Genomic DNA, 25,903 nt, shown 5'->3' with positions numbered 1-25,903 from the left:
TATAAAAATGAAGTACTTGGTTTGCAGTTCTGGTAAGTGATGTGCAGATGCCCTCCTCTTGCATGATGTAGTAGTATCTTGCCAACAGTTTTGCAGTACTGAAACTTTTTTTTTTCCTTTAACCTCAATATGTGGCTTCTGACTTGTATGCAAGCTTGCATTTTTTTCATTATTGCTTAGACTGGAGATTTGTAACTTGACTGAAAATGTGTACTGGAGAATTGGGGTGTGTACATTTTCATACTCAAATTCATTTCACCAGCTTTTTGTTACTGCATACAAAGTAAAATATAAGATTGGACTTGTGCTTGTCTATTTATTTCTGTCCACAGTCCTGGCAGCTCATTGTAAACTTTATTACCAAGCAAGGACTACACAAGCTTTAGCAGTACTACAGCTTGTATATTTTAAGCTGCTCAGTATAAAATGTATGGTATGTTGGTACTGTGGTCCGAAATAGATTTGTTGAATCCCTGCTTGCAAAGCTATTGCAATTGTTCTCTGTATGCAGGTAAAGTACTGCATCAACCAAATAGTACATAGCCGTCAAACTATTCCCTCCTGCTGTCAGCTAATTTTCTCTCCGCGGATAAGTTCTACACAATAGGTAACATAGTTCAGAATGGTATTTGAGAATTTGTGTGACAATTCTGTGTAAAATGCAAATTCTTGATCCCTTGTTATAGTTGGCTTGGTTTTACTCTTTGCGTTCTGGGGAGTTCCCTAGCACTACATTGCAAATGACTGTACCCAAATTTCCTGTTCAAGCAAATGGAAAACTGAGGGCTTATGTTGCATATGTTTCTGCACCCACGTTATACTTGGCTTTATTTGCAAAGGGGGGGGGGGGGGGGTTGGTGTGCACATGCTGCAAGTGTAACTGATTTACTATGGTAAATGCATGGACAATGTGTGATGTTTTATATTTGGTAATTACACATGCTGTAACCAGTGTCCATTATCTTCAGCGTTTCAGAAATGGTGAGCATTGGACAGGGTGTTTTTTATAGAAATGGTATGTTCTAGGAATACAAGTTATGGGTAACAGAAACCATTGTCTAAACGACGGAGGATGCTTTGTATGCTGGGTTTTACTGTTTGCTGAAGCTGTCCAGAAAGCCTAATTGCATCAAGAGGTTAATTGTATTCCTAATAAAAAAACAAACATTGCTATTGTAGTGAGGTGGCTGTATTCGAAGGGCTTTTGAATTGCTGCTATTGTGCATTCCATTCTGCTACTGGATCCATTGCAGCAGTTTTGTTCAGAAGTCCCCCAGCTAGAGCTAAACTAGTCTGAATTGCTTCCAAACAGCTGTTTGAATTCTGAAAGTGCAGTTTTGAATGCTCATGTTTCTCAGATAGCAGAACTATACGGACAAGATAGTGTTCCCCAAGTGGCATTTAAATTGTTTTTGCATTCTGTGTGTCTGAAAAGATGTATGGAATACTTGGAAGCCTGACAACTTCATGCTGTGACTTCAAATGAAATGTCAGTTACTGTAGCGTGATAAAACTGCTTGGTCATATGGTTATAAAATGGACTGGAGAGAGCTGACTGGTTCACAGCCATTCCTTGATCGCTGTAGCATCATAGTAATTACCTTTTAATTTGACTTTCATTAGTGTCAGTTGTGCTGTCAGCTGGATATGCTCACTTAAAGGTAAGGGGTGAAATGTAGTAGAGGCCCTAATACACCACCAGAATAGGTGGCAAAATATGAATAGGCCAGTCCCATGTACAGTATGGCTGAAGCATGTCTGGTAGCTGTTCACTGTCACCTGTCTGGAGAGCAGTAAGTAAAAATGCTGTGCAGTGTAAGGAGCATAGTCCAAGCTAAACAAACCTGGGGAACAGAGGCACCACCCAAGACCAACTCAAATGTTAAGGCACCACCCAAGACCAACTCAAATGTTAAGGGAAGTAGCTCATGAGCTTCTTTCCAGAAGTTCAAAAGTTTTTATATTAAATCCCTTAAAATCTCCAAAATTCAGTCACCTTGGGTCAGGAAAGAAGCACTATTGGGTCAGGAAAAACATAGTAATGCTGGCTAGCATAGCTCTCAACCAGTTTGGGACAAATCCAGAAATAATTGGGGGTACTCTTAGATTCACGGCTGGAGTGCCTTTACAGGAGAACCTCACAGCAAGAGGTTCTCCTGTTCAATTCACAGAGCCATGAAGAGTCTGCATGTCCTCCCCGCGGTAAAGTGGTCTCCGAAAGACATGCATGAATGGGTGTGCCTTCGCTGAAGGTTTGGTGTCGGGCTGGTAACTCTGCACCATAAACAAATCTGCCAATCATTAGTGGACCAGAGTTCCGCTGTGGTGACCCCTAACCGGGGAAAAGACGAACTCTTAAATTACTGGTACTGTGAACCTGAGGCACAGAATAAATGTGACGTACCATGCATTTTCTGCAGTAAAAAGTTACTCTGTTAAAGTATTATCACCTTTTCTCCAAAAGTAGTCAAGCATTCTCCAGATATAATGGGGACATGGCTAAACTCCAGGACAGTTGAGAGGTATGCTGGCTTAGGCATTATGCTCTTATCCCATCATTTGGATGTGGGGAGGAGCAGTTGACTGGTTTTCATATTAACCTTTTAATTGGCTGTGCTTCCTTGGTGCAGATTTGCATACGGTGTTCAGAATTGCTTTTTTAATTGGCTGTAATAGAAGCTTCTGCATTAGTTTTTCCTTACCAACTTGCATAAGGTTGAGAATCCTTCCAGTTCTAGCTAGTCCTTCCTCATCCCAACTGTTCTCTGCTCTTTTCTTTTACATTTGAAAACCAAGTACAATGTAGACAAGTGAATAAAAAGTTTTCAGTTTAATCCACAAGTAGCAGTTTTGTTTTGTATAATTCAAGTAATAAGGCCTACCTTTTACAGCTGTTTGTATATTTGAGTTTGCTGTCATTAGAGACTGTTGCATATGTAAAACTTGAGGGTGGATTCTGTGCACGCCACCCTGTTTCATTTGAGTCTCCTTTCATGACGGCACTCGTTACCCACTGTATTCCAAACTTCAGTTGGATAGAGCCCACTTTTTGTGGGGCTTCCTGCAGTCTGATTTAGGATCATGACCATAGTAGAGCCCGTTTTTGTTTTTGTTTTTGTTTTTGTTTTTTTTTAATGGAGCTTGGAAGAATTTTTAACTACCTTTTCTTATCGAAGCAGTAGTTTAGTTTAAATTGGCCACAAAGATGAAGCACTTCTGACATGCTGGATGAACTTTAGCAGATCCTTGTTTATAGCTAAATCTTCAAAGTATTGTGAAGATAATCTTCTGAGGATGCATGTGATAGTGATTTAGCTTGATTTCCGGGTAGGATAATCCCAACAATCTAGGGGGGAAAACATAACCAAAGCAAATTGGTTTAAGCGTGAAGTATGATTTTTCTGCACACTGGAAACCATTAAACTATAACACAGGCTATGATCTGTCTAACTTTGGAAGAATAGAATACAGTAACTTTTTAGCTTGTGCAAGTGTGCTGTCATGAAACAGTAAGACATTAAAACAAACCAGGGTACATAGGCTCTGACTCCACCCACTTTGCCTTCAACCCATGGAATAACTTGTACACATGTACAACAGTTTCTGTAATTAAGAGCAAACTCAAATATACAAACTGTAAAAAGACTTTAGTGCTGGAATGGTGCACACGAGACTTGTTACTTGTGGATTAATGTAGAGAAGTATGTTTTTGTACTCCATTGAAAAGGAGTATGAAGTTTAATAGACAAAAAATGAAGCAAAGGAGCTGGGAACATGGTGAGGAAACGCCCACTACATTGGAAGGATTCTCAACCTTGTGCAAATTATCAATCATAACTGCTCCTCTCACCCCATTGAAATTTAGGATAAGAGCAATGCCTTGCCCTGCATTGCATTTCATCTTGGATTTTGTTAGATCAAAAAAGTGCTAATCCAAATAGCTTCTCTTGAAATGAAATGAAGTTTGAGTCCATATTCCATTTAAAGATTTTGAAGGGATTTAATATGAAAACTTGAACTTCTGGGTAGAAGCTAAGGTTTGCTCCTTCATGAACTAGAACCTGCTCTTGATCTACTCCTACCTCCAGCCAGGTGAAAAAATGCTAAAGGATTACTCCTCCAGCACTAGCTTTGAAAAGTGGCTTGAAATTGTATTTTAGCACTGGAAATATAAGGTAATGCTTTCCCTGTGGAGCTGGAACCCCTTTTGGCATTGTACTGGATTGGTGCTTGGTTGTATGGCGTCCATGATTTCAAGGGGGGTGGGGTTTGACTACCTTCTTTCAAACGACTAAAGAAGGTTCTTGAGACTTCACTTATTTGTTTATGCAGCACTGCCTCAGGTTGATTATGCCCCACATTGTGTAACACACACTTCCCAGCATGGTGAAGATGCAAACGGGTCTACACTACATAGTCTAAATTGCATGTCCCTCTATAATCAAAACTGGTACTAGGATGTGGAGGATTTTTTTTTTCTGAACTGTGGAGTATGGGTACCACCACCACCTTTGACAAATCTCAAAGGGCTTGAATGAGTGGTAGATATTGACTCCGTGATAGGGTGTAAACCCTACATTGGAGCAAAGTTCCAGTGATGCAGGTGTGTTTTTCCTAGTGTCATGAAGGCTTCTAAGGAGAAGTTTCTTCTGAGGCATGCAGCTCACTTAGTCTAACATGGGGATACTATTGGGGGTGGGGAGACTAACATGGGGATACTATTGGGGGTGGAGAGCCCCCACTCACTACATACAAAAGCAGTGATGCAGGTGTAGGCCATCCATTTGTGTCTGGAGTCATGCGAGTAGGACACTCCCTTACCAGAGTAGTTTCCAGGGCTCAAACTGTGAAGCTGGGTGCTTCTGTAATGGTTGAGTTGCGGGATCAGACATTTTAGGGCAATGTCTGTGATTTTTAATGCTTGGGGGACAGGGGAGTTGTTCAGTAACTCCCTTTGAGTGTTGTGCTTATGGAAGTCTGAATCTGTACCCACATATGCATGGAAGTGTCAGCAAGAAGTGTGCTACCTCAGGTTGTGTAGTGTGAAGAGGCTGGCAACAGCTGGTATAAGGAAAGATGTCATGGCTTCCAAATTCTGGTCTGTAATAAGCAAGCCAGAGTATCTGCTGTAGGCCTTGGATACTAGAATTCAGCCTGGCTATATAACAAGATGGAATGGTATTGCTTGCCTAATAAAGTTCTTAGCATCTAGTAGTTTGGCTGACTCTTGTCAGCTTTGTAAATCCCTTTCCTTTGGTAAACTAAGATTTTCTAATCTCCTTTTTGTGAGTTAACACTGCCTACAATTTTTGAGGAGGCACTTTTTTCTACAGAGGAGTATTAACCCAGCCTAAGTTTCAGTTGTACACCCACTTGTCCTCTCCATCTGACCCCTCCTCCAAAAAATACTGTTTGTGCGAAAATTTAATTTGAGGGCAGCAGCTCACTCTGGGATTGGGTCTGGAGGCTGTTTTTAGAAGATGTCAAATCAGCATGGAGGCTCAGGTGTGTTATAGTATTTGAGTAGGGCCATTTTTCACTCCTTGGTTGTGGAGTGAAGGGAAGCGTGACAGGTTTTCAGAATGTATGATGATAGTGTTTCACTGCTGCAGTCATTACACTTGGGTTATCCTGCCGTCAAGCATTCCTGCAGTCGGCCAGAGTTCCAAAGTCTTGGTCTGGCGTTGGTTGCTGTCGCTTCTTCCCTGACGTCAGTACGCCAGGGGTATACAAGATGCAGCAGATGCCATTTTCTTAAGTCTTTCTTGCCACGCAGTGCCCAAAAGCAGTTCAAGTGCCGGTCGGCCGATTCCTGAGATTTCAAATTAGATTTCAGATCTGAAGTATTCAATAAAGCCAAGTACCCCGTTGGGGAAACTTTTTCTTGCCTCAGACCGATGTCCGTAAAAGTTGATTGTATTTCTTGTGGGAATCAAATACCTCGTAAGGATTTTCATTCTTACTGTATTCCATGCCTAGGCCCAGATCACGACGTTACTAGTTGTCGGTTTTGTGCTAGATTAAACAAACGCACTATTAAAAGTCTGTTTGATTTTGCACGCCATTATTTTGGCCGAAGGTCTAATACCATGCCGTCGGAGCAACCGACCGGAATTCACAAAAACCACAAAGATAAGGACCGGTATCAGAGGCCCAAAACTGACTAAGCCTCTTCTAGGCCAGTCGCCGGTTCTCAGTGAGGCGCTTTCGCAGCCCCTGACACCCGCTACCTCAGAGCCACAGGCCCCGACCGACTCCCACGTGGAGTTGCCTAGGCCTCTGGATACTCAAGGTGTTGGGCCTACGGAGACTAACCCTTCAGATGAGTCCGGAGCCGCTGAGCAGGCTTCGGCTTCTGAAGGTGTTTTCAGACCTTCACAGCTTAACATTGCATCTACAGCCAAATCTAAAGCAACATTAAAGACTAAGCAAGTACAGCATTCACCTGGACAGGCCTCCATGCCTAAAAGCAGATGCTCAAAATGGCCGGAGACTTAATTACTCTGATTAGGGGTACCCATCCCCCTCCTGATAAAAGGCCTAGGCAGGATACAGACTGACTCCTCTGACCAGATTTCTATATATTCTGACTCCTCTTCAGACCAGGGATATTCCTTACCCCCCCCCATGAGGACTCTGATGCTGAAGAATCTATCCCTTCAGCTTCTCCTCCTCCTCAGGATTATTCTTTTGGGGAAACTTTACACACCATGAGGGAGCATTTCCACTGGGAGGGCCAGGATTACTCCTGAGTCCAAGAAAAGGCTCAGATTTTCTTTTATTGCCTCAGCACAGGTCCCTTGCTATTCCGCCAGTGTTGGATGTTCTCGACGATGTGTTCTCTGAATCCAGTTTAAATCCAGATTCATTACCCCCTGCTCCAGTCAAGCCAGACAGGTACTACAGAGTCCCTGACTCACATTTCTTTATAGAAACCCTGCTGCTGACCCAGAAACTATTTCCCAGGGTCCCAATGGGGTAAAGGCCTCCATAGCTAAAAATCCAGTTCCCTCGGACAAGGTTTCCAGTGCATTAGACAGATGGGGGAAGAAAGTTTACACCTCGGCAACATCAGCAGTGAGAGCTTTAAACTGCCAGTTTCACATGCTTAAATATAAACAATATTTACTGTCTCAGTTAAAACAGAAAATGAGAGAGTGCAAAACAACCTGATTTTAAGGAAATGCAGGATTTATTGCATGCAGCTGAACAAGTAGGTAAACGTACGTTGCAATGTGGTTTTGATTAATTAGAAGCTTCTTGTAGAGCAGCAGTTACAGGATCTGTGATTCGAAGGCATGCTTGGTTAAAGGAACAAACCTTACCAGATCACGTTAAGGTGAAATTACTAGATGCTCCTTTACAGCAATATATTTTATTTGGTGTTGAAGCAGAGGAGGTATTAAAATGGAGGATAAGGCAACATCTATGCAAACAGTGAAGGATTTCACAGGTACAGCCACCAAGATTTAGCAGAAATTGGCCTACTAAAAATTGGTCCTTTCCAGTGTCAGACAGGCCACAAAGAGGCAGATACATACGCCAATGAGAGGCAAATCTCAGCCCCAAGGATATTACAGACCACGACAGTGGGGGTGCTTAAACACCAAAAGGAGGTGAGAACAAGTCACAACCTTACAGGAAACCATCTCAATGACTTCCCCTTCCAATGCCAAACTCTACCCTGTTGGCTCCCTTAGGGGGAAAACTAGCACTTTTTCCACAAAACTGGCAAACAATCACCCAGGACAAATGGGTGCTGAATATTGTGTCTCAAGGTTACAGGTTCCACTTTCACACTTTACCAAGGCTAAAAGGAATGCCAGACCTGCCACAAAATCAATGGGCAGAGGCACAAAAACAAATTTACAGCCCTCATGGACATGAGCTATTCAAAACGTTCCACAGCAGGAACAAGGACAGTTTTTACTCCAGACTCTTCCTGGTCCCCAGAAAGGACAAAGCCTGGAGACGCATTCTAGACCTTTCCACTCTAAATACTTACCTGGATGTTCCAAAATTCAAAATGTTGACACTACAGCAACTCCTTCCTTCCCATGTTGGACAAGAATGCTTGGTTTGTTACTTTGGACCTCAGAGGCATACCTGCATGTCCCTATCGGACAAAATTGCAGAAGATACCTCAGATTCATAGCTGGTTTAATGCACTACCAATTCTCTGCACTGCCCTTTTGGCTTATCTACTGCACCCAGGGTCTTCACAAAGTGCCTGGCACCAGTAATTGCATTTTGCAGACAAAAAGGAATTCAAATTTATCTATACCTGGACGACTGCCTGATTCAAGCAGAGAATAAGGACATTCTTCTAAAGCACCTGGCATTTGTAAAAAATGTATCAAGTTGCCTAGGGTGCACAGTAAACGAAAAGAAGTCAAAACCAGTGCCCTCACAAGAGATGATATTCCTGGGTGCCAGCTTAAATACAACGCCAGACAAACCAGGACAACTGACTCGGTATTTTCAATTGATGGCAACAAAGTCCCAACTCCCTGCAAGAAAAATTAATTCTGCATGCCTTGGAATTCATGGCCTCCTGCATACTTCTAATTCCATATGCCAGACTGCATCTGAGGAAATTTATAATGGTACCTAAAAAGTGTTTGAAATCCACACTCTCTCACAGCTTGGAAACTGTAATACCACGAATTCCCTGCCTGCAACAGGAGTTTCGATGGTGAGCACAGGCATGTCACCTCAACAAGGGTCAGCCTTTCACACTACCCACAGCCAGGCAGACTTTAACAGATGCTTCGGATTACGCCTGGGGAGCACATGGCAGAAAAATGTATTCAGGGTAAATGGACCACAGACCAAATGCATCTACACATCAATCAAAAAGACGGCTGTACAAAATGCCCTAACAGCTTTAAAGGACCTTCTGCATCCAGTCCAATTAAGACGGACGACACCACAATAATGTGGCACATAAACAAGCAAGGGGGCACTCATTCTTACCCCCTATGCAGACAAGCCATGACCTTGTGGAACACAGCTCTAACTTTTATCAAGTTAATCTGCAAGCTCAATTCCTGCCAGGAAAGAAAAATACTCTGGCAGATGACCTAAGCAGAAACCTCATGGATCCTCACGAGTGAATTTTAAATCCACAAGTTTTCTGCATGATAATGCAAAAATGGGGGTGCCCGGACATGGATCTCTGCCTCCCCACTGAACTGCCAACTACAAAAATTCTGCACAAGGACTTATCACACACAAGCATGGAAAGTGGATGCTCTTTAGTTCAGCTGGAAAAGCCTACATGTTTATGCCTTCCCTCCTCTGCCTCTCCTTTCAAAGGTTCTCCTAAAAGACAGACAAGAAAAAACGCAGATTCTGATTGCTCCAGACTGGCCATGCCAACATTGGTACCCAATCTTAAAGAACTTGGCTCGAGGCCAACCTTGGATTTTGCCTCAAATTCCACACCACATGACTCAACAAAACAATCTGATCCTACGCAGTCAGCTCAAAACCTTATCCCCTGGCTGCATGGCAGATAAAGCTGTTATGGATGTCATTTTGGAGGCCAGAAGGCCTAGCACCAGGAAATCTTATTCAGAAAAGTGGAAGAGATTCTGTGCCTGGAACCAGGCTCAAAGCCTTGACCCTCTTGTCCCTAACATACCTCAGATACTACAATACCAATACTTAACTGAGATGCTGGACAAAGGACTCCTTTTCATCCATTAAGATCCACGCTTCTGCCATCTCTGCTCATTACAACACAGATCCTCCTATTTTCTCTCATCCATTACTAAAGCAGTACCTCAGAGGGGCAAAAAACATAAGACCGCCCCGGAGAGCACCAACCCCTACTTGGGACCTAAATTTTGTCTTGGAAAAGCTTACTTTATCTCCTTTAGAGCCAGCCAATGCAGTAGAAATAAAGTGTATAATTCCTGGAAAACTGCCCTGCTACTGGCAATAACCTCAGCATGAAGAGTCTCAGAACTACAGGCACTAATGGCAGTGGAGCCCTTCATGATTTTTCACCAAGACAGGTATCCTTAAGAACAAACCCTTAATTTATGCCTAAGATGGTATCCAGTGTGGCTGTCAACCAAACTAACTTGCCAACATTTTATCCAAACCCCCAGAATAAAGGGGGAGAGAAGTCTACATTCCTTGGACATGCACATATTATGCTTCTACTTGGACAAAACAAAAGCTTTCAGGAAAACTGAGCAATTGTTTTTTGTATCCTATGCTGCAAGATCACAGGGAAAGGCCATTTCAAAGCAGACCACTTCAAAGTGGATAGGACACTGTATCCGGTTCTGCTACACACAGCATGGGAAGCCTGTACCATCTAACATTAGACCACATTCCACCAGGGCAACTGCAACTTCTACTGCCTATCTTGGAGGAGTACCTACCAAGGACATTTTGGAAGCTGCAACTTGGAGTTCAGTGCACACCTTTACCAAGCATTACCACTTGCCTCTTTACTCCAGATCCAGAGCTGGCTTTGCCACAGCAGTGCTGCAGGGCCTCATAGCCACACCAAATCCTCTCTAGAACCAGCCACCCTGACTCTGCTTTGGGATTCTTCCCAAGTGTAATGACTGCAGCAGTGAAACACTATGTACATAGTACAGTTTTTTGTACCTACCATAAATGTAGATGTTGGTGTCTTCACTGCTGCAGTCCTGGTTACCCACCCTCCTTCCCCTCTTTCTTAGCCTGGTCTTATTTATATCTTTCTACACTATACTTTTTATGTGGTGTATTTGCTGGCTAAAGGTTGTATTTATGTATGTTTTGTAAGTAATATGTCTTGCCTATCCTTTTGGGGGCACCTGACATCTGGGGCAAGAAAAACTGAAGAAAATGGCGTCTGCTGCATCTTGTATACCCCTGGCGCACTGACATCAGGGAAGAAGCGGCAGCAACCGACGCTGGACCAAGACTTTGGAACTCTGACCGACTGCGGGACTGCCTGACGGCAGGATAACCCAAGTGTAATGACTGCAGCAGTGAAGACACTCTAACATCTACAATTATGGTAGGTACAAAACTGTACTTTCTCTCCATACGTATTAATTTTGGATCGGAACCCCCAAAGAGGGTATCCCCCCCCCCCACATTCCATCTATCCATCTGCTTGCTTTTGATGGCGTTGACTGGGGAAAAATTGTGGCGAGTTAGGCAGCAAAAAGTTATAAACTGCTGTACAAATACCAATACTCCCCCAGCAAGTTTGAAAGGAAGCAGTTTGAGTAATGTTATCTGCTGGTGAAGCTCCTGTCCAAATCGTGGACAGGTAATGTATATTAAGAGTTGGTCAGTGCTTGAGGAATCTAGATCCAACATCCTGGGCTTTGGGGGGCAGCCTTCATTTTAGGAGCAAAAATATAGGCCAAGTGTGGTGAAGGCCTGGATGTCCAGGGTGACTGGATTGGCTTTTACTGAAATTTATTGTGGTAGCAAAGCTTTTCAGATTCTTGGGAAATGGGTCCAAACTGTATAGTTCTTTAATGTTATGTCTCTTCAAAACACTGGATAAGCTTCACAGGTCATAAGTGCTGCAGTTTACTTCACAGCTCAAACTGGGTTGTTGCAAAACAAAATATTGCAATAGTTTTTCATGATTCAGGAGTGATGGTTTCTGTACTCCCATCCTGTCTCAAGATACTGCTTACAAAGCTTGATGTTCGTGTTTCACTGTTGCAGTCATTACACTTGGGTTATCCTGCTGGCAGGCTACCCGCAGTCTGCCTGAATTCCAAAGTCCTGGTCCTGCATCGGTTGCTGTCGCCTCTTCTCTGACGTCAGTGCGCCAGGGGTATAAAAGATGCAGCCGACACAATTTTCTTCAGTCTTTCTTGCCGCGCAGTGCCCGAAGCAAAAGCAGTTCGCAAGTGCCGGTCTGTCGACTCCTGAGATTTTCGAAATTTAATTTACAATCCGAAGTCTTCAGTAAAGCCAAGTACCCCGTTGGGGAAACTTTTTTTTTTTTTCTTGCTCCAGACAGAGGTCAGTAAAAATTAACAATTGTATTTCTTGTGGGAAGCAAATACCTCCATAAGGATTTTCATTCTTGCTGTATTCCTTGCCTAGGCCCTGACCATGATGTTGCTAGTTGTTGGTTTTGCGCTAGATTCAATCAACGCACTAAAGCATCTGTTCGATTTTGCTTTACATTACTTTGGCCGAAGGTTTAACTATATAATGCCATCAGAACAGACTACCGGAGTTCATAAAAAGGACAGGCATCTGAGGTCCAAAACCAACTAAGCCTCTTCTAGGCCAGTCACCGGTTCTCAGTGAGACGCTTTCACAGTCCCGGACACCCGCTACCTCAGAGCCACAGGCCGCCTCCAACTCCCACGTGGAGACAACTAGGCCTCTGGAAACTCAAGGTATTGGGCCTACGGAAACTATTCCCTCAGATGCGTCCGGAGCCGCTGAGCAGGCATCTGCTTCTGAGGGTGTTTTCAGACCTACACAGCTTACTCTCAAGACCACTTCACTTCAGCAGCCAAGGCAAAGTCTAAAACGCCTTTAAAGACAAACAAGTACAGCATTCACCTGGACAGTCATCCATGCCAAAGAAACAGATGCTTAAAATGGCCGAGGATCTAATTACTCTGATCAGGGGTTCCCATCCCCCTCCTGATAAAAGGCCTAGGCAAGATGCCGACTATGATTCCTCTAACCAGGTTTCTATTTCCTCTGATTCCTCTTCAGATCGGGGCTGTTCTCTTCCTTCCTATGAGGACTCTGACACTGAAGAATCTATCCCTTCAGCCTCTCCTCCTGAGGATTACTCCTTTGGGGAAACCCTGCACACCATGAGGGAGCATTTCCATTGGGAGAGCCAGGATTATTTAGAATCCAAGAAAAGGTTCAGACTTTCTTTTACTGCCTCAGCACAGGCCCCTTGTTGTTCCCCCTGTGCTAGATATTGTGTTTTCTGAATCCATTTTGTCTCCTGATTCTTTACTCCCGGCACCAGTTAAGCCAGATAGGTACTACTGGGTCCCAGATTCTCATAAATTTCTTTATAAAAACCCTGCTGCTGAGCCGGAAACAATTTCTCAGGGTCCCAAAGGGGTCAAGGCTTCCACTGCAAAAAAAAAATCTGTTCCCTCTGATAGGGATTCTAGAACACTGGACAGATTGGGGTGGGGAGGAGTTTACACCTCTGCTACTTTAGCTGTAAGAGCTTTAAACTGCCAGTTTCACATGCTTAATCAACAATACCTAATGTCTTTGCTAAAACAGAAAACGCTTACAAGCTCAGAATGTCCTGAAAATAAGGAAATGCAGGATTTATTGCATGCAGCTGAACAAGTGGGAAACATACTTTGCAATGTGGTTTTGATTCATTAGAGGCTTCTTGCAGAGCTCAGTTACAGGTTCTGCCATTCGAAGGCATGCTTGGTTAAAAGGACAAAGTTTACCTGATCATGTTAAAGCAAAATTGTTGGATGCTCCATTACAGCATGATACTTTTGTTTGGTGTTAAGGCAGAAGAGGTGTTAAAGAAAATGGAGGATAAAGCAAAATCAATGCAAGACAGTAAAGGATTTCTTACAGGTTCAGCCACCCAGATTTAGCAGGAACTGGCCTTCTAAAAATTGGTCCTTTCCAGTGTCAGGCCACAAAGAGGCAGATACAGACGCCCAAGAGGCAGGTCTCTGCCCCAAGGCTCATACAGACCTAAGCAATGGGGTGCTTCCGCCTTTGGGGGCTGAAGACAAATCACAACCTTATAGGAAACAGTCCCAATGACTTTTCTCTACCAATGCCAAGCACTTGCCTTTTGGCAGCACCCTTAGGAGGAAAACTAGCACTTGGCACATGATCACCCAGGACAAATGGGTACTGAATATTGTTTTCCAGGGTTACAGGTTCCACTTTCACACCCTACCAAGGCCAAAATGTATGCCAGACCTGCCACACAATCAATGGGCAGAGGCACAAAAACAAATTTCTGCTCTCATGGACATGAAGGCTATTCAAAAAGTAGCACAGCAAGAGCAGAGTCTTCTCTCAATACTTTCCTGGACGTTCCAAAATTCAAAATGTTGACACTACAGCAACTTCTACCTATGCTGGGAAAGAAGGCTTGGCTAGTTACTTTGGACCTCAGAGGCATACCTGCATGTCCCAATCAGACAATCTTGCAGAAGATGCCTCTGATTCATAGCTGGCTCAATGCATTACCAATTCTCTGCACTGCCCTTTGGCTTATCTACTGCGCCCATGGTCTTCACAAATGCCTGGCACCAGTAATTGCATTTGCAGACAAAGAATTCAAATATATCCCTACTTGGGACGACTGCCTTATTCAAGCAGACAGCAAAGACATTCTACTAAAGCATCTGGCGTTTGTAAAAAGATTACTAATTTGCCTAGGGTACACAGTAAACCAAAAGAAATCAAAACTAGTGCCCTCTCGAGAGACAATATTCCTGGGTGCAAGCTTAAATACAACTACCCAGATGGCTTATCTCACGCCAGACAAGCAAAGGCAACTGACTCATTTTCAAATGATGGCAACAAAGACCCAGCTCCCTGCAAGAAAAATTCTGCAGGTTTTGGGCTTCATGGCATCCTGCATCCTACTAATTCCATATGCAAGACTGCATATGAGGAAGCTACAATGGTATCTAAAAAGTGTTTGGATTCAACATTGCCACAGCCTGGAAACAATTACTCTCCTTCCCTGCCTGCAACAAGAGTTTCAATGGTGGGCACTGGCCTGTCACCACAAGGGACAGCCTTTCAGTTTACCCACAGCCAGGCAGACACTAACAGATGCATTGGATTATGCTTGGGAAGCGCACACTGCAGGAAAATGTATACAGGGCACATGGCCCACAGACCAAATGCATCTTCATATCCATCAAAAAGTGATGCTAGCTGTACAGAATGCCTAGACAGCCTTCAAGGATCTACTACATTCAGGACATCTTACTAAAGACGGACAATACTACAGTCATGTGGTACATAAGCAAGGGGGCACACATTCCTACCCCCTCTGCAGACAAGCCATGACTTTGTGGAACACAGCACTGGCCTATCAAGTACATCTGCAGGCTCAATTCCTGCCAGGAAAGAAAAATACACTGGCAGACAAACTAAGCAGAAACCTCATGGACCCTCAAGTGTAAACTAGATCCACAAGTCTTCAGCATGATAAAGAAATGGGGATGCACAGACATAGATCTGTTTGCCTCCCCTCACAACTACCAACTACAGAGATTCTGCACCAGGACTTTTCACTCAAGCATGGAAGGTGGATTCTCTGTCATTCAGCTGGAAAACCCTAACAGTTTATGCCTATCCACCACTGCCTCTACTCCCCAAGGTACTCCTAAAAGTCAGACAAGAGAAGCCAAAAATGATTGCCCCAGACTGGCCACACCAGCACTGGTACCCAATCCTAAAGAGCTTGTCTCAAGGGCCAGCCTGGACCTTGTCTCAAATTCTTCATCTGCTGACCCAACAAAACAATCAGATCCTGCACAGCCAACTCAGAACCTTAAATCTGGCTGCATGGCGAATAATATAGCCACTCAGAACACTCTCCTCTCCTAAAGCAGTTGTGGATGTCATTTTGGAAGACAGGAGGCCCAGCACCAGGAAATATGCAGAAAAATGGAAGAGATTCTGTGCTTGGAACCAGGCACAAGGACTTGAACTGCTTGTTCCTATTATTCCTCAGATTTTACAATACCTAACGTGAGATGCTGGACAAAGGCCTGTCCTTCTCATCTATTAAGATCCATGCCTCTGCCATTTCAGCTCATTACAATACGGAACCTCCTATTTTCGCTCGTCCACTGCTAAGACAATACCTCAGAGGGGCAAAAACATAAGACCCCAAGGAAGAGCACCTATACCAACATGGGACCTCCAACTTTGTCTTGGAAAAGCTCACACTGCCTCCTTTTGAGCCAGCCAATACAGCTGAGATAAAATTCTTATGGAAAACTGCTCTGCTCCTAACAATAACTTCAGCAAGAAGAGTCTCCGTTACAGGCATTAATGGCAGTGGAACCTTTTTATCATTTTTCATCCGGACAGGGTTTCTCTAAGGACAAACACAACATTTATGCCAAAGGTAGTATCCAGTGTGGCTCTTAACCAAACCATTTACCAACCTTTTACCCAAATCCCCAGAATAAAAGGGAGAGACTTCTGCACTCTTTGGACATACACGGGCAGCTACGCTTCTACTTGGACAAAACAAAAGCTTTCAGAAAAACTGAGCCTTTCCTTATGATCCTGCAGCATATGCCACAAAAAGTTGCTATTTCAAAGCAGACTATTTCAAAATGGATAGGACACTGCATTCGTTTCTGCTATGCACAGCATGGCAAATTGGTGCCTAAGAATATATAGGCCACATTCTACTAGGGCAGCAGCCACATCAGCAGCCTTTCTCAGAGGAGTTACCAACCATGGAAATTTTGCGGCTGCAACTTTGGAGTTCAGTGCACACTTTTTTTTTTTTTTTTACCAAGCACCATCACTTACCTCTTTACTCTACTCTAAATCCAGAGCAGGCTTTGCCACTGCAGTTCTGCAGGGCCTCATAGCCACTCTTAATCCTATTTAGACCCAGCCACCCAACCTCCGCTTTGGGATTCAACCCAAGTGTAATGACTGCAACAGTGAAACGCTAACACAGTACAGTTGTGTACCTACCATAAACGTTTGAGTGTATTCACTGTTGCAGTCCAGGTTACCCTCCCACCATCCCCCTTTCATTGCTGGGACTCATCTGTACTTCTCTATTCTATACTACCTATTATTTGCTTGTAGAGGAAGGTAATGTTTATGTTAGTGCATGCTTTTCTATTTGCAAATTTTTAGCCTAGCCTTTTGGGGGCACCTGACATCTGGGGCAAGAAAAACTGGAGAAAATGGCGTCTGCTGCATCTTTTATACCCCTGGCACACTGACGTCAGGGAAGAGGTGACCGCAACTGACGCCGGACCAGGACTTTGGAATTCAGGCCGACTGTGGGTAAACCCAAGTGTAATGACTGCAACAGTGAATACACTGTAACATCTACATTTTATGGTAGGTACACAACTGTACTTTCTGTAGCCAGCTGCCAGGTTTGTGGCTGGGCATATGTTTAGGTTAACTGCTGAATTAACCTAGCTTTATTTAGGGCATATCCTGGAAAGGGTAGAACAGCCAGCCAGCTAACAAAACTTTAGAGCATCTTCCATGTGCCCGAAGCTGTTGGTTCAGGCACTCCTCTGCATGCTTCGGAGGACAAGTCTGATAATGCTTGCCATTGCTGGGCAGATGTGTTCCCATTTAAGTGTTCAAAAGGTCCCCTTCTCCCCAAAAGGAACTTTACCACACAAGAGTAAGAAAAGCCAGCTCTTTCTTTGAAAGAGTCTTCTGTGGTCTGCTGGGTTAGTGTATGAAGTTGCTCTTTATCGACTTGTTGCTGACAATTGCTGCTAGACTTCCCAGGGGATATGGTACCATTATTTTCTTTACCATAGAATAACCTTAATTTCTTTGGTTCTTCCAGCCTTAAGAAAATTGTTCATAGACTTCTTTGGTGACATAACTGTTTAAAATGCATTGGCTACAGGTGGGCGATTGCATTAGTCAAAGCTGGTTGTCAGGCAGATGGTCATGAGAGTAGTCCATCCTGGTTACAGAAGGCAGCGAGTTTTCTCCTTTCCAGGGATTTCCTCTCTACCTGCCAGAACAAACTATTTCCCTTCTGTCTTCCAGCATATACGGTCTGTGAGGGGGTGTTGGCAGCTGTCACTCATTTAGAAGGGTTGTATTCAAGAAGTCTTTATGCTGCCAAAGAGAAGATTTGAAAGGAGTTTCATTCAAAGCCTATAATATAAAATGGTGGATCCCCCTTGGGATCTTGTTAAAAACTATAAAACTGGCTCCATTTGAACCATCTCCTCAGACTGACTAAGTTTCTTGACCTGGAGAACTGCTTTGCTTATTGCTCTGATCTCTATGGTGGGTCAACCTAACCTTTTTTTCCCCTCCTCTTGAAGATTGGAACCAATAATTTTATGTAAAATATTGGCTTTAAGTCAGATATTAATCTCTTCTCTCGGAAGCTAACAAGGTGGAGTGTACCCTCTATGTCCAGACAGGCTATCTACCCTAGGGCCTATAAAAGTCTAGCCATAACATTCCCTTGCTATTTCTTCCCACACTATTTACTTCCCTGGACCCCTGTCTAGCAGGGCGACTGACATTATCTCCGGGGTGAATTTCCTTTCACCCATCCAATCATCAAGGTTCCTTTTGAAGAGGGCCAAAGAGGTGCTCTGCTTGACATGTATGGTGCTATCTGAAAGGTTTTGTTCTTCCAAGAACTTGTGATCAGGTTATTTTGAGACCAGCTGTCCTTTCTTATCTTCATGAAAATCTACAAATGGTCTTATTCCATGTTATATACAGCATGACTATTCCAGGCAGGGTCAAGGCCCTTTCTACAAGGGCCTAGGCTTCATTTGCAGCTCCTTGGAGAAGGTTGTATTTTAGCAGTATTCTAGAAGCCTCAGCTTTGTTCTTTGTGCAGACAAAGTGCTATAAACTAGATTCCTTTTCCAGGTCTAGGATGGGGTTTTTTTAGAAATAAACTAGTTTTCCAGGGGCTCTTGAACCCTCATTTGTCTTGTGCTAATCTAGCCGTTTAGCTTCAGTTACTGCAGCAGTGATAAAATGCAGTTGTGGAGTATGTGCACCTAGATGTAGGGATTTATGCCAAAGTATTTCTGAAATGTTATCTTATAATTGTTGCTATGGAGAAGCTAGTTTGTTAGCCACCCCTAATGTAATGGGTATCGTGCTTCTCCAAACTTTTTGTTTGGAGAATAGCTGGACTCCACTTAATGCTGAGCTGGCAAGCTTTTAAGGGGTTGCTATTTCCATATCCATTGGAATCTAGTCTATTGTCCTGACTGCATTAATAAAATGTGCTTGAGAAGTATGTGAGCCTAACCCCATATTGGGGGAGGGGTGCAGTTTTCCACAAGTGCTACTGAATGCTGTATGTATGTATGCACTTCAACATTGTGAGTGCTAAACCAGAGACTTTGTCAAGGAAACTCACTGCAGTGGTAATAGATGGTACAAAATGAAACCAAGTTTATGCGATTATACTGTCTTCAGGAGCTACCCCTGCTGATGTATTTGGTTCCTAACTTGTAGGTTGAGAGCCATTGGCAGAGAACTCTCTCTAAAGTTACATGCCTGTGAGACTGTACATTTTGAGGCATCCCTGACCGGGGTGGATGGAGCAAAGCATACGGGGTAAAGCTGAAAAGGACTGCCTGTGAATTTGTATGCTAGACTCCCTCTGGAGGAGTCCAAACACAATGAATGTTTCATTTATATAAATGAGTCCACTAGCACTGGAGTTGCAATCTTGCATACAGAAACTGATGATGGACTTTATTGGTGGGGAAATGTTGGAAAGGGTCTTCCCCTCCCCACCCACCAAAAATGCAAGCTGTACTAAGCAGGACTTATTGACTTCTTAACCAGAAGTAAGCATCCAGAATGAATAAATTGTGGTATTCACTTGAATGTGAAAGAGCTGCAGGTGCTATGTTTTATCTCTATAGTTGAACTTTTATGCCCAGACCGGGATTTACTGTGGTCATAAAGTAGCCTAGTATGAACCTATGAAAGAGGAGTTTTGAGGAACTGAACCCTTGTGCCCATATCAGCATGTGGACTCTAGAAATGTTTGTGGGAGTGAAAAGGGGTTGTTTGATATCAAACTCTTGTGCAAAGCTCTCTACTACACTGTGACTCTTGACTCCTGTGCAGAATGGAAGTGTAGCTCCTGACCCCTGTGCAGAATGGAAGTGTAGCTCCTGACCCCTGTGTGTAATGGAAAGATTACTGGTGGACTTGTGGAAGTTGCCTCGTGTAGCTGACTGCCAACACCTGATTAGCCTGTAACAAGCTTTCCAGCCTTATGAACCAACCTGCCATTTTGCCTGGAATTGTGAATGTTCTCTGAAGAAACTAAGTAGAAGCCTATCTAACAAAGTAACAAGTGTAAGCTGTTTGATATTGTGGTTGAGGGAAGAATTGCAAGGCATGTACTATCCAGTCACACTAGAAATGTGACAAAAACTAGAAATGTTGGCAGACTCAAGACCTGGTATTATGAAGGAAATGTAGATCTTTAAATGGGATTGTGTAGATCAGTGCTATATCCGGATTAAAAAAAAAAAACTGCTTCATCTTGCCTAGTGTCAGACTTGGCATTCTTATTTGAACACTGCATTTGGTATTGTGGGCCCATTTGTAAAATCTAGTAAGGGCCACCAGTATACCGTAATTTCCATGACTTTTTATGCAGTGAAATTTTTAAGGCAGTAAAGAAGCCATGCAAAGACCATGGAAACTACAACTGCCTTCTTCCTCCTAGTGTAGGCATACAACCCAGTAAATTCTTTTTAACCTAGGTGTCTTGTTTAACGTTTGAGTAAAAGCATAATCTTTGCAAGAAAGAACTTGGAACCCCTCCCAACAGTAACTTGTTGAGCACTTTAGTAAAATTGTTGCAGAATGCTGTGAAAGTGAAACTGAACAGCTGCTTCTGTAGCTTCTCTTGCTGTAAAACTTGGCAGAACCTCAAGTGGATTCACTTTGAACTACCGTGTGACATTAGTTTTCGTTTTGCTCTTGGTTTATGTGGAGGAAGTTGAAGGAATGAAAGCTGTGATCTTGCCACGCTTCATTGCCCACCATAATTCTTGTCAAGTTTTGCAACAAGGTTGCATTCGTACTGTGGTGAATGTGACACACAGGTGCATGTTTTTGTGATTGTGTACTGAGGGTATGTAGCAACAGTGTTTAGGCTTAACTTTGTGTGGTGAGTGTGCATTTGATGTGGGTTGCTCAGTTTGGTTGTGTTTAGGGTGTGCTTGTTTGGTATTGGCATTATTGATACAGATTTGGTATATACATGTGTAAAAGTAAATGTTGCAGAAGATGTGAGCAGTAAACTAAGACTAGAATGTTTTTATATTGGTACAAATTTGATAAGCTTGTACTTTATACAGCTACAGTGGATAGAAGTGTACACACCCCTGTTTTGCACAGGTTGTAGGTCGCATTAAAGGTGGGAAAAGTTGAAAAAAACATCTGTTACGGGAAAAAATATAAAAAATTAAAAATCGTACAATAAGCAAGTTGAATAAGTGTGCACACCCTTAAACTAATACTTTGAAGCTCCTTTTGATTTTAATTACAACATTCAGTCTTCTTGGGTAGGAGTCTGTCAGCATGGCACATCTTGACTTGGCAATGTTTGCCCACTTTCCTTGCAAAGGCTCTCCAAATCTCTGATTGCTAGGGCATCTCTTGTGCACAGCCCTCTTCAGGTGTGACCCCACAGGCTTTCTATTGCATTTAGGTCTGGGCTTTGGCTTGGCCATTCCAAAACTTTTTCTTCTGTTGAACCCATTCTTTTGTTGGGTTGCTTGGGTTCATTGTGTTCTAAAAGGTGAAATTCCTCTATCTTCAGCTTTGGGCGCCTGATGGTTTTGGGCCAAAAGTGACTGGTATTTGGAACTGCTCATAATTCCCTCCACCTTGACTAAAGCCCCATTTCCAGCTGAAGAAAACAATTGCAAAGTGTTTTTTCACCAAACATACCTTTTGGAATTGTGCCAAAAAGTTCAACCTTGGTCTTATCAGACCACAGCACATCTTCCCACATGCTTTTGTTTTGTAAATTTTAGCCAGGCCTGGATGTTTTTCGGTGTAAGGAAGGCCTAGATGTTTTTCTGTGTAAGGAAAGGCTTCTGTCTTGCAACCCTACCCCATAGTCCAGACATATGGAGAATACGGGAGACTGTCACATGCAGTACACAATCAGTACTTGCCAGAAATTCCTTCAGCTCCTTCAGTGTTGCTGTAGGTCTTTTGGCAACCTCTCTGACCGGTTTCGTCTTAGCCTTTTCATCAATTTTGGAGGGATGTCCAATTCTTTGCAATGTCACTATTGTCCCATATTTTCTCCACTTTTTGATGACTCTTCACTCAATAGTGAGATCCCTTTGCTTTGTAAGAGCTCTGCGAACCATGGCTTTTGCTGTAGCAGGCAACCGAGTAAATGTCAGGAAAATCCTCCTAAGATAGCTGAACTTTATTTTGGGGTTAGTGAAGAGTCTCTCTGTCTGGTGTGTACCCAAGAAGACGATGCTGTAAGTAAATGAAAAGGTGCTTCAACAAAGTATTAGTTTTAAAGGTGTGCACACATGCAACCAGCTTATTGTACCTTTTTTTATTTTATTTTTTCCCCAACAGACTTTTTTTTTTTTTTTTCAACTGAATAGGTTGTAGGTCACATTAAAGGTGGGAAAACATTTATTGCGGTCTCTCTCTTTTTTTTATATATCCCAACCTGGCAATTTAACAGGGGTGTATATGCTTTTTTATATCCACTGTACTTTCTAGAATTACTTTACCTATTCCAGATGCAGAACTAGTAGTAGCTGGAGGGAATGGAAGACTTGGCAGTTTGATTCTGACTAGGGGTAATGTGGAAAGGTGTTGGGTGCTAATGCAAGTAAGTCTGGAACAGCTGGGGAACATGGTAACATGCTTTTCACCCACTGATGTGTGTAAGCTGAGCAGACAAAACCCCTGAGGTCTAAGTGGTGCAAGTAATCTAAATATGAAATTGAAAGGGAAAGTTTTTAGCTGGGTATGGGTCACATGTGCTAATGTCTGAGATGGTACTGATACCAGATATTGTCGTTTCTGGGGATAAATGGCCAAAATCTTAATTTTACAAAATGCATGTTGATACAAAAACTTTTGGAAGTATAAAACGTGGCATTGGCTGCCTGTTCCTCTTACATCGGTATCGGCAGGACAGCATGAACTTGGGCTTGTGACACACTTAAGGAAAAAAAATCAGGGTTTGTGTGTTGTGATCAACTGCATGCTTAAATCATAAGCAACACTTTTTTTCTCCTCCAATTTAACCACTTACTACAAGGCTACATTGTAAAAGTAGTCTTTTCGGATGTATGAAGTTTGATGTTTGCACCTGCATATATGCTCTAGAGAACTGAAGTTGAAAGCAGCATCTCCAGATGCTTCTAAGCAGATCAGGTGGGCAATAAGAGTACAGTGGACAAGGCAAGAAAAGCAGTATTGAACAATTTGATCTTTTGCTACTGGAAGATTTTATTAACTTCTCTACTGTATATCGAGTTTTCAGGCACAAGTTATGTTCTTGAAAGGATCCAAACTAAACACAATTACTGGCCTCCATGAAAAATGCCTGTCATCCAAGGAGGTTTGGTCAGCTCTGAACATGGAAAGACACCAGACTTCTGGTAGCGACAGCCAAGCTGGGTGCAGCCCACTCACGCAATGTAGAATATGCTTTTTAGGGTGTTCAGTCTCCATGTACATCTGGGTAAATCCTGTTGGGGCAGAATGCTAGCTAGCAATGCAGCCCCTTGAGTACCTGATGCCTTGTGTGGTCTACTTCATTGAGAACATGAGTGATTAGCTTGCATCTTTGAGCAGTAAATATTGAGTGATCACAGGTTCATCTGTCGAGCATTGGTAGGCAGCTCTTGTAGCAAAGTTCTCAGAAGATATGAGCTACCTTTTAGTGTTTTTGGATTACTTAAGTTTTGACTGGATTAGTCCCTGTAGACCAGTGGCCTCTCAAAGGGAGATCCAAGGTGTTTTACTTGTTGACTAGGGACAATTTGACCAGGGGACATGAAACTCCCCCTACTATTCATAAGTGCCTTGGGATATTTGCATTCACCTGAGCTCCCACCAATTCCAGATGAGAGGTCCAGTCCTCCTAAAGGTAGTGCACTCTGGAGTGCATCACAAAGTTTTACTGAATTTTTTTTTTTTTTTTTTTGGGCTGGTGGAGTGCTACCAGGCTATCTTTTTGATTAATCTCTTGGCATTCTAGGGCTAAAATGGTGCACTTGACTGCTACTGGAAGAAATGCGGTTTGGAGACTTGGGTTAAGGAAGTATTAGAGCTGCATCAGTTTTCTTCATATGAAAGACTCTTCAGAAAAGTCCAAGGTAGCAGTAGGTGTGCTCATCATCTTCTAAACTACTGTCCGAGAAGTTTAATAGTTTCCAGTGAGAGACTGATGGGTGACTGGTTGGACATAATTTCAGATAGTCTTGAGTGCATATTTCAGCAACCTAATGGATTGATTCTAGTGACTAGTAGGCTTGCCAAAACAGTGGCTGTTACTTCAGTGCACTGTGCCGCCACTCACTCCTACACAGAAGTATCACTAAATTTGGCAGTAGTAGTGTGTATTAAGTTGCAGATGGTAACGTTCTTTGATATGTACATCATCCTGCAAGAACAGAGCTTGTCTCAGTGTTAAGGGACCAGTTTGTTCAGTAAAGTGGATAGTATATTTAGTAAGCTGGTATGCCCTCACCCCTGGCTGTTGCTCCTGATGTGGTACTGTGAAAAGGTTGATAGGTTACCCAGATCCGCTACAAGTCTCAGTATGTGCACTTTTCACGTTTAGTAGTCCTGTAATGGTCAACCAGGTTGTTGACCAGAAAAAAAATCTTCCAACTAAAGGCACAAGTGTAGTTTCAAAAGCCTACAGGTAATTTAACACCTGCAGCTGGCTACCTCACTTAAGGCTTTTGGTAACTGCTCTGTTAGGTGAAACTATTGAAAGTTCAGGTACTTGTGCGTTTACCCAGCTGTTGTAGGAAAGTTAGTTGAACTAGCAGTAAGGCGGCTCCTTTCCAGGGATGAAGCCCCCAACACACACACACACACACACACACACACACACACACACACACACACACACACACCTCAATTCAAATTTGTATGCAGTGTGATCATTCATTTTTTCTGGGCTGCCTATACAGCAAACAAAAAATGCCACTGTTGCAAGATTTTTCAGTTTGTAGACCACCATAGTAAAGGACAGTCTTAGTTTAAAAAGGTTGCTGTTGTCTATACCTGTTTAAAACCTTATGTTGAAATAAAGTATTTCTCGCAGCTTGATGCCAGTGTTCTCTTAGTTCAGCTATTTTTTTGTGCAGCTTCGACAGTTTGGAGAATTGGAGCTATAATTTGTGCGAATGTGGTGGTTCATATTTCTCAAATGTTAACCATCTCGTTACAGAATGTGGAGGGAGAGCAGGCTTAGTACTCCTGTGTGTGTGTTGCAGTACAAAAAAAAAAGATTTCACTGGCAATGAAGTATGCAAGTTGAATGAAGAGTGGGGATGGTTATGGGGGTAAACGCACATTCAGCCTAGTGTTGGGCAAGTGTGTGCACCATTGTGCAAACGCATTTTGCATATAGCTTACATAATTGGTGTCCATGTTCTGGGTGTGTGTTTAATGGGCTACATTTTCTTAATATGACCACCAGGTCTTGCTGTGTAGATTACAGTTCGTTCCTGGCTGGAACTTCTTGGTGCCACTTTTCTCCAGGTACAAAGCCGTTTTTATAAAGTACTTTAAGTGTGGGCTTTCTCAAAAGGGGAAGAGAAGAAAAAAAGCAGAAGTGAGTAGGGTTGTACAAATGTAATGTCTAAAAGACTGCTTTGTTCAATAGTTAATCCTGGAAACAAGGTAGGGTGTTGTGCAGGAAGAGATTGTATCCATCTTGGGCAAACTACAAAGCCGTATCTTATACTATGTAATGAGATGAGCAGTATCTTGTACTATGTAATGAGATGAGCAGTATGCACAATTGAAATTCATTTTTTTTTCCTTTTCATAGGAAATGGAGGACAAGGTGATAAGCCCTGAAAAAGCCGAGGAGGCAAAACTAAAAGCTAGGTATCCACACTTGGGACAAAAGCCTGGGGGATCAGAATTATTGAGAAAAAGATTACAGAAGGGGGTAAGTGATGGCTTCTCTACA

At 42.9% G+C, this 25,903-nt stretch overlaps 1 protein-coding gene across 2 annotated transcripts in view; it reads left to right on the top strand.

Annotated features, from left to right (window-relative positions):
* Positions 1-25,903, top strand: part of ARPP19 (cAMP regulated phosphoprotein 19) — a 238,591-nt gene that overhangs the window by 86,530 nt on the left and 126,158 nt on the right. For both annotated transcript variants that reach the window (XM_044078842.1, XM_044078843.1), the window contains one exon: positions 25,760-25,882. In XM_044078842.1, coding sequence (XP_043934777.1) covers positions 25,760-25,882 — 123 coding nt within the window. The remainder of the gene's footprint in view (positions 1-25,759; positions 25,883-25,903) is intronic.

This window comes from Protopterus annectens, chromosome 7.part1, assembly GCF_019279795.1.
Source record: "Protopterus annectens isolate FY-2018-M chromosome 7.part1, PAN1.0, whole genome shotgun sequence".
Taxonomy (NCBI): domain Eukaryota; kingdom Metazoa; phylum Chordata; order Ceratodontiformes; family Protopteridae; genus Protopterus; species Protopterus annectens.
Note: the sequence above shows the minus strand (reverse complement) of the source record. Positions and strands in the feature narration are given on the sequence as shown.